Here is a 13,465-nt window from a genome sequence, read left to right on the forward strand (position 1 = left end):
CGCCGTCTGACACAGTATGTATATTTCTGCACTCTACTCGTCATCTTCCGACACTCAAACGCAGAACAAAAGCCGGTACAAAGCCATGACGCGATGCAAAAATGGATGAGGTCACCTCGAGAATGAGACCGCGAGACCGCGTGATGCAGGAAGCCGACCAGCTGGCCAAAGGACCAGAGCACAGCAGATCCGCCGGCCGGCCGCGGTCACCCGGCTGAGCGGTAGTCCCGGCCGAGCGGCAGGCCCGGCCAGCAGCGCCAGGCCAGGTCGAACGGCGGGCCCGGCTGGCAGCCTACATGCCGGCCCGCATGGGCGGCGACACCAGGACCACGCCGTCGCCGCGAACGAACAGCATGGGGATGGTGCGCTTGGTGGTCTTGTGCACCTCCTCGTACGTCTCCTCGTCAATGTCGACAGTAGTCACCGTCTCCTCCACGTCGCCCAGGATCATGTTCAGGTGCTGATCGTACGCCTGGCGGCACAGCACGCGCATCACACGTGCCAATCGCGCCACTGAGAACGGACCGATCGACACTCAGAGCCGCGGATCATGCGGCACGGGCGCAGGAACAATTTCAAAGTTGCTGGGCAGTAGGGGGGGGGGGGGGGCACGACAAACCACCTCCCTCCATTTTTTATCTCCCAAATTCGGCCACTCCATTTTCAAAGTTAGCGCAAAAGGTGATGTTTCATTGACATATTCATGATTGACGTCAACACGTTGCAGCTCATGCAGCGATGTCCTGTGGCAGTGTCCAATACAGATGGCGCCACTGGCCCTATTTCCCTATATTTGTAACATTTTCGCTTTACTTGTATGTTGTTTGTACAGATATGCCACGACCTTATTTAGCACTTCATTTACAATGATAGCGTACAGCATACGTTATCAGCAAACGGTGTCCTCAAACATGTCCATCATCATGTCCCCAACGCCGCCCTCTTTCACAATCACAATACTTAACAAAGCAAACAATGATGCAGGAAATGCCGGAAATCTTAAACTGAATTCAGCTCTACTCGTTCACTTTGTTTTGAAGTTGATCATGAGCTGGCAGGATCTGGATCATGCCGGACCATGAGCTGTCACGATTTGGATCATGCCGGATCATGAGCTGTCATGATGAAACACTTCGCCATTACCTACCGCGTCTCCAGTTATTTTTAGCAGTAACTATGCGTTTTTAGTGCAGAGACCCCGCGTTAGGGTCCCTGCCATAATAACGCGAATAACCTCTGCACTCTCTGTCATGACTGACACTAACGTTCACCATTAGTGCATTGCTGGCCACTGCAGTGATCGTTTTGGTCTGAATGGCGATGGTCCTCGAAATATCGTGACAGAATTGGTATGCTGTTTCATCCCAGCTTTCGCCATTACGGTTGCTTTCAGCATTTAGTCGAGGTGCTCAGCCAGCCCAGACCATGGGTTCATTTATTGACTTCCACAAAAGATCAACAAATAGATTAACGTAAGTATACAAATTTTCTCCGCATTGCCACACTTAACATTTAATGAAGAGCATCAGTAATTAACTCATGGGTTGCTTTAAAATCACGTGACCTTTTCCAAAACAAAAGGAGTATGCACATTACCAATAAAACTCCCTGCAAAAGTGGAGAGGTCTTATAGTAAATGGCCAATGCAGTTGACACGCCCTTAAGCCCAATGACTGACTAAGGGAGCAATGCTCAATATTGCATATTACCATTCATTCAGCAGGTGGATGTCATGACATATTACCATTCATTCAGCAGATGGATGTCATGACACACTGCACTGGGAGGCCTCCACGTGGTCAACACAACTAAAATGGCAAACCACACACAATCACAAGCTCTCCGAGAAAGTGCGAACACGCCGTTTGAAAAAGATGTCAGAGACAATCGAAAATCGAACATACCGCACGGCTACCAAAAACAAACTCGCGCCTCTGCACTGCTGTCAGTCATATACTTACATGTAGGCGGCCCTTCAGCTCCCGTTCGTTGCGCATTTTCACCTTGATGCGTTCATCCAGGCTGAGCTTGATCAGGTCCAGAGGCTCCTCTACTGTCACCGTAGGCGCCTGGAAAACCAAACGCGTCAGATGGTCATGCATCAGATATTGTCACATTCAAGTACAGCTCCAACGAACCCATTATCACTGTAAATGATCTGTAGCTTAACATGCCTACGTATCGGCAAATGGCTTCAAATACGCAGAGAGGTGAGACACATGACACACGTGGCGACGAAGCCAGGTTGGGCTTCAGCCTCGGCTTTGCCTAGCGGCAGTGCTCCTCCAATGGCCTGGTGCCCAGCTTCAGTTTTGGGCCTTTTTACGGCTTCCGTCGGCTTCGGCCTCTGCTTCGTGTCATTTTAAAAGATTGGTGTTCGCCTCGGCCTCAGTTTTGTCGTTTTTGAACAGCCAACTTCGGCTTCTGATTCGATTTTTTACTTCTGGCTTCGGCTATGGCCTTATGCTCGCTTTTAAACTGATCTTAACCTGTCTTGGCGCAATTACCTTAACGTACCTTAAATTGCTTGTTTTGGCTTTGTAATGAAAATTTTTAATTGCAGCTGAGACTATACGTTCGGAAAACGCCCGACCTGTCATCCCCATATACCAGACAGGTTTGCGAGAATGCCCCGCATAATTGCTGAATGCCAAACATTTTCTAGACCAATTAACGCCTACCCCGGTCGGAGAACTACTGTCCGAAACGCTATTTGCATGCAATCACGCAAAAAGAGGACAACGGTTCGAAAAACGCCATCGGTAATAACGAAACCTCGCCTTAATCACTCCGCAAAGCCTTAACATCTTTCTACCCTCCATATATGCGCAACCGACATTGTGCGCCAAATTCGGCTTTGGCTGCGGCATTCATCATTTCAAACTGCTTGGTACGACTTAGGCTTCGTGTTTCCCACGTTCTGAGCCGCTGACTTCGGCTCTAGCTTCGCGCGTTCGAACTTCGAGGACACTGGCTTCCGAATCGACTTTGCGGTTCAAACACGCGAGGTCCTTGGCTTTGGCTTCGGCTTCGCGTCCTTAACTTAAAAACCACTAGCTCTGGATTCCACTTCGGCTCCACACCATTGCCTTAGCTTTGGATCTGGCTCTGAAGTCAAAAGCTTGGCATCATCAAGCCTAACAAGTAGACTTAAAATTGCAACATTTATTATGTCTGTAGCTGCTGATCCTTGGAGGATAGCATTACACCTCCCATGAGGAGCCACCACTTTGTCACTCCCTTCTACACCAGCACCAGCATGTGCCTGATCTGCTGAGTATCAAAGGATGCCATGCTCAAGAGACAGCAATGACAGCAAGTCTTGAAAAAATGGTAAGGATAATTCATTCTCATTAGTGTCAAGCTGTCTCACATTCAATTCACTTACTCCTTCTGTTCATAAGCAAATGATATCATTCATAATCTGCTATGACATGATAATAACATACCTTTAAAAATGATAGCTACACAAACCATGCTGGTACTAGCTGGAAATAGGGAAATCTGCCTAGGCATATCTATATTCAAGCTGGCCATGTTGGACAGCCCAAGTGCCTAACCTGCTCATCATCAGCCATGTTGAGTTGTAATAAACCTGGAAAAGAAAATGCAAATTAGATCAAGCTTGGAATAGCAAGGATAAAAATGATGGGAGGTAATTTAATACCATCAACATATTTCATTTGTAAAATGCACATCATGAATATTCAGGAAAGACAAGGCAAGGAGTAGGGTAATGCTGACAGCTTTTCAAGCTGCAAACAATCTTTTTCTGAAAGATGTAGAGGCAATGAAGTACCTACAGAAGGTAGAAACTATACTAATAGGTGGCAATCCCAGCATGCTGCAATCCATGTGTCTAGACATTGGGCCATAAGATGGTTCAGTCATCAGCATAGAATAGCCACACATTTTGAAAGATCTCTGCCTACATGTGGAGCATCAAGGTTATCATAATTCATTTTACACCCATGAGCATCAGTCTTTGCATCTCAATGCAAGACCAAAATTGCTTAAAAGCTATGATTTCAGAAATGAGTTTACATGCTTTATTTAATGCTGCCCTTCTGGTTTGGGGAACTACCCTGGACTTGATGTACAGCTATACTTGATGCAACTGACACATCAGGTGTATTGTTTCACCTTAATGACATAAAGCTGCCAGCATGCAGCTGGCCAATGAGTCAGGCCATAATCTGAATAAGCTGTGATATTGCCTTCCACAAAAAAACACTCAATCCTGTCCAGTGAAAAAATTATGTTTAAAAAATGACCATGCTTAAGTGACTGAAGTGCATTAATTAAAGTGATAGTTTATTTATATCATTTATGAAATACATCTTGATTACGGAACAGTAAAAAAGGAACTTAGTGAGTAGATGAACTTAGTCACCAAGCCACATTATATAACATGAATTTTGGACAAATAGATACAAAACATTCTTGCCACAAAAGGGAAACTTTTTGAGAACTCTCCAGCGAGATGCATGCAATGTGACAAGGCCCTTTACGTAATGAATGGTCTAAAGTCTCTTAAACGAACGAGAACGTGAACGTGAGAGCGTGGAACTATTTAGAACGGGGGTAATGCGAATGGGACCACAGACCCACAGATACCTTACAACCTGTGGAAACAAGCCAAGATACCGACCAACAGAGCCACTCTTCACCAGCACATCTCGTGCGTACCACCCTCGCGTACTACCGCCAAACGCCAGCAAAATGCAAACAGGAACCGGGTGCCACGAATTGCAAACGATGAGCCAGAAGTGTACAAAAATATATATGGTAGCTAAAAGAGTATGTAGAGGGTAAACTAGTAAAAGAAAGAAAAAGTGAAATGCTTGAACGTAGTTTTGTAATTTATGATAGGAGCAAATTAGGCCTTTTTCAATCAACCTTAAAACTCTTCAGAAATGGAAATACTAAGCTATTAAATGTCACAGCTAAATGTTGCTCGTAGCAAATAATGCAATTATTTCAAAAAATTATGTACCTCATCATTTTGAAAGGACTACAAATATGACGCAGTACATCCAGTTGTGAGCGCACGTATTCTGAAGCCGCGGAAGCCAGGCTAAATATCAATGTCTTAGCATGCTTTAGTCAACGCCGTTTCAGGTCTGGGTTAGCTTGGGGGGAGACGCTTTCACATTGTGCTGCGAGGATCCGCGACACTGTACGGATACGGTAGCATATACTTAGGCGTGTGATTTTCTGTACTCCTGTTGCTGCCTGTGTAGAGAAAGATGGGATGTGCGTCGGGCAATACGGGAGTGAAAGGTCCTGGACGTGTCAAAGAAGTTCCCAATTGTGTGTCTTGGGAAAAAGCAGATCTGACTAGAAGAATATGCATTCAATCTAAAGAAATATTGAAGAGTGGCAGTGTAGCCTCGTATGTGCTCGTCTTTTGTAATGTGCTGATAAAAGATGGCACCAAATTATGAGCATTGTGATGATGCCCCAGGTCCAGACTTGATGAATATAGCATAGGTGTGACATTGTTACATTGATATCAGTGCATGTTCATCATAAACCAGAGTTGTCAGATGTTGGCTTATGGTCTGGACTGGGACCAATTTCAGCCCACAGAGGGCCATTGTCTTACAGGATGGGGATGTTGCAAAGGTAATTTCAGAAAAAATATTCCTAAAACATTTCTCACAAAAATCATATGAAAGTTCAGGGCAGTTTAGTCTGGCCTGAGCTTAGTATGCAGAAGCCTGAGGTCCTGCATATGGATGCTGCATGTGCATCCAGGAAGCAAATGAACTTTTTGCAGACTAAGTCTGGGGCATTACATAATCACAGCTGAAGCACCTGAAAGCCCTAATAACAATTTATTGTCATGTGGTCTAGCAGAGTTCCCAGCTGAGAATGCTTGTGTAGCTGGGGTGTTTTGCCACTATTCACAACCTACAGCAATCAGCAGAATGCATGGTTTCCTTTTCAGCTGGGGGTGCCCCAGCCACTCCCCAACCCCTTAACCCCTGAACTTGGACTTCAGCACTTCCTCCTCCTCCTAACTTTCAGTGGAAAGTTGGCCAAATCTGGTGAAGAATCCCCTTGTTAGCATATTTTGGGGGCAGTCTTCATCACTTTTATCTGCTCAAGTTCTCCAACTCATTTATTCAAATTATGACCCTTCTAGTAATTTTATGTGGCCATGAACATGTTGATTTAATATGCTGTTATATATATATATATATATATATATATATATATATATATATATATATATATCATTCCCAGCATTGTTTGTGCCAGTTGTCCACACAATTTTACAGATGAATGGTTCACACAATGTCATATTTTCACATTAGGTGTGAGGGCTAAGTTACATTGTTTCATCCTTATATCAAACACCAAAAATCCCATCATAATGTGGCTCTGCTATATAGGCAGACATTGACCATTGTAAAGTAGTATTACATCAAAATGGCTGTCAGATGAGTCAGTGTATGGACTGAAGACAGCATGAAATGATTGAAAGTTGCTGGCTGGAAAGGAAATATGTATTACAGTTGTGACTCCCTTCCAGATCACTGATCTGCCTTAGGGCATTTCCCAATTTTATTTTTGTGTGGCATTGTGCCATACATGTTATCTTAGGCAATTGTGCTTCCCCTTCCACAGTACCTGCATTGACTTGAATGTAAATATGATTGGGGTTTGCTGAGACACAATCCCTTCCAAGCATTGTGGTTTGTCAGGAGCCTGGTGGTCATAAAATTGTTCTAATAGTCCCTGACAGCATGCTGCTTGCTTGGCATTGTGTGTTCTCACACCATGCCAACCATTAAAAAAAACTTGATATGAGAAGCTGAAGGACCACATTCGTACATTCCAGCTGCTCATGACCCATATGCAGAATGACTCTATGAACAGGGCACCAGACTCTGGGCTTGTGGATGCTCCATAGGTGTCTGTGCTCATCTTGGGGGTTGACATCAGGGAATGCTCCTCTGGCATGGACTTATCATCAAACCATCAACCATCAAATAGCTGGTACACTGCTGTCATATCTCCCTCAAACATCTGTGATATGAGGATGTCAGCTGGAGGAGTCAGGGGCATTCTGGATATGGCAGGCTGCTCAGGTCATCAGGGAGCCTCGTTGCTGTACCCGCCTCCCCCCCTCCCCCTCTCCCTGCTCTTGGTACGACGTTCCGAGACGGTCCCATATCATGATTACATACTCGAGGAAAGGGCTCATCAGCAACGCACAGGGTAGTGGGGGAGTGAACCTATCATTGTTGGCAGAAGAAGACCTTAGGACGCCAGCATCTGCGAGGCGTTCGAGACTTTCTGGTTCCTCTGTTCTGTTAGGAAAGCCTGTCAGGCTATTGCGTCTGCGGTTTACCGCATATTGGCGACGCCAACCCTCAGAACGATTAACCAACTAAGATACTGCCTGAGCTTTGCTGTTACACATGCACATTGTCTTCTCTGTGACGACTAGCTCCACCTCTCTTTCTTATCTGTTTTGCTTCCGACAACTGTAGAATATCTTTCTAGGTTCCTGTGATAACTGTCTCTGTCAAGCTTGAGAGAAACGTAATAAGTTAGGGCATCTGACGTCAACCTTTGCGGGCTGCGGCCCGATGTGACACAACAGACTGATACCGAGCGACCGGAGAGATGTGCCCGGGAGGCTCAGTAATAAGTCGGCGCTCAGGTACACGCCACCTCCCTCCTAAAGAGCTGGAGAGATGTGCCCGAGAGGCTGAGTAGTAAGTCGGCGCCCAGATACACGCCACCTTCCCCCTAAAGAGCCGGAAAGACGTGCCCGGGAGGCTCAGTAGTCAGTCAGCGCTCAGATACACGCCATCTTCCCTCTAAAGAGCCAGAGAGATGTGCCCGGGAGGCTCAGTAATAAGTCGGCGCTCAGGTACACGCCACCTTCCCCCTAAAGAGCCGGAGAGATGTGCCCGTGAGGCTCCGTAGTCAGTCGGCGCTCAGATACACGCCACCTCCTTCCTAAAGAGCCGGAGAGATGTGCCCGGGAGGCTCAGTAGTCAGTCGGCGCTCAGGTACACACCACCTCCCTCCTAAAGAGCCGGAGAGATGTGCCCGGGGGGCTCAGTAGTCAGTCGGCGCTCAGATACACGCCACCCCCCTCCTAAAGAGCCTCTCGTCGAATGTAATGAGCTTGAATACTTTGACTGTAGAGGATGTTTTGGTGCAAGGTCTTGACGCGTCATGGTCAGGAGTGTTTGTCAGTGATGAATTCAAGTCTTCCGACGATAGTGCGTAGCTCGGCAGCTTGTGGTGTCTCCGACACGCTGACTGCATCACCGCGCCGACAGCCGTCTGCCTTCGGCCGTCTGTCGTCTGCCGTCTGCCGTCTGCCGTCTGCCGTCTGCCGTCTGCCGTCTGCCGTCTGCCGACAGCCATCTGCCGTCTGCCATCTGCCGTCTGCCGTCTGCCGTCTGCCGTCCGCCGCGAGACCGGAGACTGCCCCTTGGCTCAACTAAGGCCAGCTTCTCCTGCAGCCGCCGGCGGCGATGAGGACCAACGCATGCACCGTGTTGTGGACGGAGCTGCTGACGCTGGTGCCATACCGGCGCCGCCACGTGCCCAAGTACCACAGCTGGATGCAGTCGGCGGAGCTGCAGCAGCTGACGGCCTCGGAGCCGCTGACGCTGCCGCAGGAGTATGCCATGCAGCGCAGCTGGCGGGAGGACGACGGCAAGTGCACGTTCATCGTGCTCGACCGCGCCACGTACGAGAGCGCGGCCGACGAGGTGGCGGCCATGATCGGCGACGTGAACCTGTTCCTGGCGGACGGCGAGGCCGGCGCCGCCGAGGTGGAGGTGATGATTGCCGAGCAGGGGGCGCGCGGCGCCGGCCGAGGCCGCCAGGCCGCCGCCGCCATGCTTCGCTACGGCCTGGAGACGCTGCGGCTGACACGCTTCCAGGTCAAGATCGGCCTGGAGAACGAGGCGAGCCGGCACCTGTTCGCGACGCTGGGTTTCGCCGAGGTCAGCCGCAGCGAGGTGTTCGGCGAGGTGACGTGTGAGGTGCACGTGACGCCCGACTGGCGCCGGACCGTGGAGCGCATGTGTCCCGGCTACCGCGCCGAGACCGTGGCCGACGGAGAGGCGTCAGAACCGGCCGCAGCGGGGGACGAGCCGCTCACTGCACTGCACGGGTCGCCGAACCCACGAGACGAGAGTGGAAGCTGAGCTGCATGTGCCGTGAACGCCTCTGTGGGAGAGATATCACCTGAAAATTTGTGCGCTTTTGCATTGTTTTACCAATACCTGTTCATGACGATGTGTTGTGTTCGCTATCCCCGAAACAGGCTAAGAGTTACGGAAGTTGCGATCGGCACTGGAGCAGTAGCAGTGGCAGCAGCAGGATGGCTTGGTACTTTTTTAATGGTTTATTGATGCTTTGTTGGTGTGTCTTACGTTTTGCGCAGACGTATTTTGCACAATGTGTAATACAGATTATCGTATTATTCTCGGATCGTGGCGTATTTATTCGACATGGCCTGACGGTCGTGCCCCGTCAGCTGTGGTGGGTTTGGTCATATCTTACCTATCAGAACATAATGTCCGGTTGGTTATCTACACGACCGCCCAGTATCCGCCCTCTGCGTAACACGGGATCCACATGTTGCGCCGCCCCAGAGACGCTCCGGCTATCAGCACTGTTAGGTGGAGTTGCACGATGTCTGTTCGCAGCTGGTGCGACTGGGCGTCGCTGATGCTATTTACCACTAGAGAGCGCTAGAATGCGACTCCGTGCAACCTCCGCCTCTTATGTGCTTACAGCGTGGTTACCGCACCACACCGACGCATTTGGCCGTGCTGCACTACTTGGACCTGCCGTTGGCGGGACTTTGACGGTTGATGATGCCAGAACGCATTTGACGTGACTTTGACAGTGATTTATTATTGCAGATTTACGCAGCAGCCATGGCTCCGAAAGCAGAAGAAATCGTGGACATTCCCTTCACAAAGCAGATGCGGAAGGCCACGAGAGATGTGCATGGTATCAGTGACGCCCTCATTAACGCCAAGCTCGGCATCGGTAAGTGACAAGCTCGTGACGACTGTCCGGGCTTAGATCTGCGGAACGACATATCGTTATGGTTTGTATTAGCCATACGCAAGTGAAGTACGCCAACGTGGTGTCAGGAGAAAAGCTTTGTGGATGGTGCAGCAACACCGCGTTTGGCTTGTTTTGCTTTTTGGGTTTGTTTTTCTGACACCAGCGGCGCCCATCAACCGCGCCGGTGCTTCAGCCGAGCGGCGTCGGTCGCTGACCACTCCCTGGGCCTGGTCTTAGCAGCCCTCTGGCCAGCACTGCCCTCCCTCTGACTAGCCCTGCCCTGCTCTGACCAGCGCCGCCTCCGCTCTGACCAGCGCCGCCCTCACTCTGACCAGCGCCGCCCTCGCTCTGACCAGCCCCGCCCTCGCTCTGACCAGCGCCGCTCTCACTCTGACCAGCGCCGCCCTCGCTCTGACGAGCCCAGCCCCCGCTCTGACCAGCGCCACCTCCGCTCTGACCAGCGCCGCCCTCGCTCTGACCAGCGCCACCCCCATCCTTAACAGCACCACCTCCGCTCTGACCAGCGCCGCCCTCACCCTGACCAGCGCCGCCCTCGCTCTGACCAGCGCCACCTCCACTCTGACCAGCCCCGCCCCCGCTCTGACCAGCGCCGCCTCCGCTCTAACCAGCGCCTCCCTCGCTCTGATCAGCCCCGCCCCCGCTCTGACCAGTGCCACCTCCGCTCTGACCAGCGCCGTCCTCACTCTGACCAGCTCCGCCCTCACTCTGACCAGCGCCGCCCTCGCTCTGACCAGCGCCGCCCACGCTCTGACCAGCGTCGCCGGCCGGCAGCTCTCTCCGACAACGGCGTGTGGGCCGAGGGCCTGCTGGTCTTCTACGACGTGTTCGCGTGGCTGGAAGGCGCGCTGGACCGGCTCGGCGCCTCACTAGTCGGCGAGCTGGACATCGAGGGCATGCGGCGGCGCGACGCCTTCGAGGCCGACCTGACCTTCTACCTTGGCGCCGACTGGCAGGGGACGCACGTGCCGCGTCCGGCCGTGCGCCGCTACCTGGAGCACCTGGAGCAGCTGGAGCGCGAAGAGCCACACCTGCTCATGGCGTACGTGTACCACCTGTACATGGGCCTGCTGTCTGGCGGGCAGGTGCTGCGCCGCAAGCGGCAGCTGGTCGGCCGCCTGCTCGGACGCGGCGAGAGTGACGAGGCCGGTAACGCCGTGACCTACTACGGCCAGCACAAGATCGGCCACCTCAAGCGCCAGCTGGCCGCCGCCATGGATCACGCCGCCCAGCTGCTGGATGACGTCACGCGGGAACGGGTGGTCGAGGAGAGCAAACAGGTGTTCCTGAGGAATAACGAGATTGTGGCCACGGTGCGAGGCGCCAATGAGGTGTTGCTGAGAAAGCTCAGGAACGCTGTTATCGTAGTTGTGATCATTGTGCTGCTGTATTGGATGCTGTTCAGGTAGACGCCCGTGCTTGGGAACGTCGGCTGGCCTTGTGTGAGCACTGTGATGACTGAGCGAGAATGCTCAAATGCAGGGGAATTTTGTAGTCTCCAGTTTAGCTTTCCAGCCGCTCGTGTATACGAAAGCAGCTTTCCCGCTCAAGTCAGGGCAGCGGCCTACGTGATCGCTGGCATAATCCGACCCGACGCCGGGCTGCTGGCTGGCCGAGACCCGACACCTGCCAGCCGCTGAAGCCGAGCGGCACACACGCAGCCGCGCGAGCGGCTTCAGACCTGTCCGTGCCATAGGACATGCGATTGGTGCGCCGCAGGCAACCGCAGCATCCAGTACCAACATGGAGAAGAGACGTAGGGAAAGCCGCGAGGAGGCATTCATTTAAAGATCGCTGGGCAGACGACGGCATGTACTGCTTTCGGGATTTTCCTTATGCACCGTGGCGCATGGGACGACCCTTGCGGCCACCCGCCGTTGCATTGAGGGGTCACTGTCCGAATTATGTGTATCGGTTGTGACGTACTCAAGTCCTGTATTACGTGTACGCCTTGCTAGAGACAGTTGTATGTCAAATAAACGGACTGAACGGTGGGAGATTGTTGGAAAACTGTGAGCAAGGCAGAAAGACACAGTGGACGTGAGTTAAGATTACTCCTTACAATGCGTGTATTGCTTATCAGCTCAGCAATGGTGGACCATTAAAACGCGTCCTTGGTTACCCTGGTAAGCTTCGTGATCATAGCGAAGCAACTGCTGCATAGGCATTCATGAATATTAGATGTACCTTACTTCATGAAATATCACGTTAGGATAATTTTCGGTCCAACTATAAAGCTGCAAATAGGCTAATATTTCAAAAAGCCACGTCGGATATCATACTTTTGCTTTCGATTCGCCATCATTTGCTAGCGTAAACCAACCCACTAAATGCGCTGCTAGAAAATACAATTAAAAGCCGTCACTGACGGCGCTCGTCAGTAACCTGTGTTGTATGACAGTAATTACCCGACAGAACTTTGGATCAACGCCAGAGGCGTGCGTTATGTTAACGGACAGATTGCTTGGAGACGGCGCGACTCATTACGTCCGTGTGCGTCATTTGGAATACCATGCTGGACGTGAATCCAACGTAACAACGTCCAGTCACGCACAGTCACAGTGCTTTTTTGCCATGTGGGCTTGGTGAGCTTGTGGTTATCGATTTGGTATGTGTCCGTGACTACGAATCGGTAGAGTGGCCACGCTAAATTGCGGAGCATGAGGACAAAGCATTGCTCGTTGCGTCAGCGGTAACACAAAATCGAAGGGAACGGGGAAAGACAATGGTTGAAGAAGATGCTCAGTGGCATGACACAGCATGCTGCTCTGCTGGGAATAATTACCATGCAACGTCAGCACAGGAACAAAACGAAACCACTCTGCCGTGCAACGGCAGAGTATACTGTATGTTTTTGGTACGTTTTGGTTGTCTTTTGAAAAGAGTAGCACAGCTATTTTGCCGTGGCACGGATGCGTCACAACAAAGTGGAAGAACACGTCGGCGTAACACGACATGGCCGGTTGGCGGGCCACCAGCGCAAACAAGCAGTAACAACCGTTACATACACATGTTGTGCCATCGCATTTCAAGGCTACACTGTTGTCACGTTGAGTACGCATAGCGCGTAATTTGCTCCTAAAATGAGAATGACGTCGAGTGGTTTGTATTGTAGCAGCGGGCACTAGCCTTGGGTGGGTAGTTTTCTTTGATAAGCATTGGAAATTTCTTCCGTTCCCACGCTAACAGTTGTCAAGATAGCGCATCGCATGAACAAGGGCTGATTTGCAGCTGAAATAAATGGATAAACTGCCTGCCACTTCTAGAAGGAAACCTTTACAATCCCCTGAAACATACGCTCGAATGCTGTACGCCCGCCTGCAACGATCAGCCCGATATATGACACTTGACATTGAATGTGATGACCTGTGACCTTTTTTGCGTT

The 13,465-nt window shown here is 50.8% G+C and overlaps 3 protein-coding genes across 5 annotated transcripts; 2 read left to right on the plus strand and 1 right to left on the minus strand.

Annotated features, from left to right (window-relative positions):
• LOC119091706 (U6 snRNA-associated Sm-like protein LSm3) lies at positions 1-4,711 on the minus strand. Of its 3 annotated transcripts, none has more exons than XM_037214536.1 (4): positions 4,690-4,711; positions 3,561-3,595; positions 1,962-2,069; positions 1-472 (listed from the first exon to the last, which is right to left on the minus strand). In XM_037214536.1, the coding sequence occupies exons 2-4, from the start codon at positions 3,576-3,578 to the stop codon at positions 293-295; spliced, it is 306 nt and encodes a 101-aa protein (XP_037070431.1). In that variant the 5' UTR covers positions 3,579-3,595; positions 4,690-4,711; the 3' UTR covers positions 1-292. The 3 variants fall into 3 exon arrangements, with proteins under 3 accessions (XP_037070431.1, XP_037070430.1, XP_037070432.1); XM_037214535.1 differs by having other exon boundaries at positions 4,652-4,693; XM_037214537.1 differs by lacking the exon at positions 4,690-4,711 and adding an exon at positions 4,618-4,636.
• Positions 4,712-8,442: 3,731 nt separating this feature from the next.
• Mnat9 (microtubule-associated Nat9) lies at positions 8,443-9,902 on the plus strand. Its single transcript, XM_037215252.1, has one exon. It carries the CDS (start codon positions 8,508-8,510, stop codon positions 9,186-9,188), a length of 681 nt encoding a protein of 226 aa, XP_037071147.1. The 5' UTR covers positions 8,443-8,507; the 3' UTR covers positions 9,189-9,902.
• Ho (Heme oxygenase) lies at positions 9,199-12,093 on the plus strand. Its single transcript, XM_037215251.1, has 3 exons — positions 9,199-9,238; positions 9,912-10,041; positions 10,855-12,093. Exons 2-3 carry the CDS (start codon positions 9,927-9,929, stop codon positions 11,487-11,489), a joined length of 750 nt encoding a protein of 249 aa, XP_037071146.1. The 5' UTR covers positions 9,199-9,238; positions 9,912-9,926; the 3' UTR covers positions 11,490-12,093.
• The last annotated feature ends 1,372 nt before the right edge of the window (positions 12,094-13,465 follow it).

This window comes from Pollicipes pollicipes, unplaced genomic scaffold, assembly GCF_011947565.3.
Source record: "Pollicipes pollicipes isolate AB1234 unplaced genomic scaffold, Ppol_2.1 Scaffold_3447;HRSCAF=4054_pilon_pilon_pilon, whole genome shotgun sequence".
In the NCBI taxonomy this organism is placed as follows: domain Eukaryota; kingdom Metazoa; phylum Arthropoda; class Thecostraca; order Pollicipedomorpha; family Pollicipedidae; genus Pollicipes; species Pollicipes pollicipes.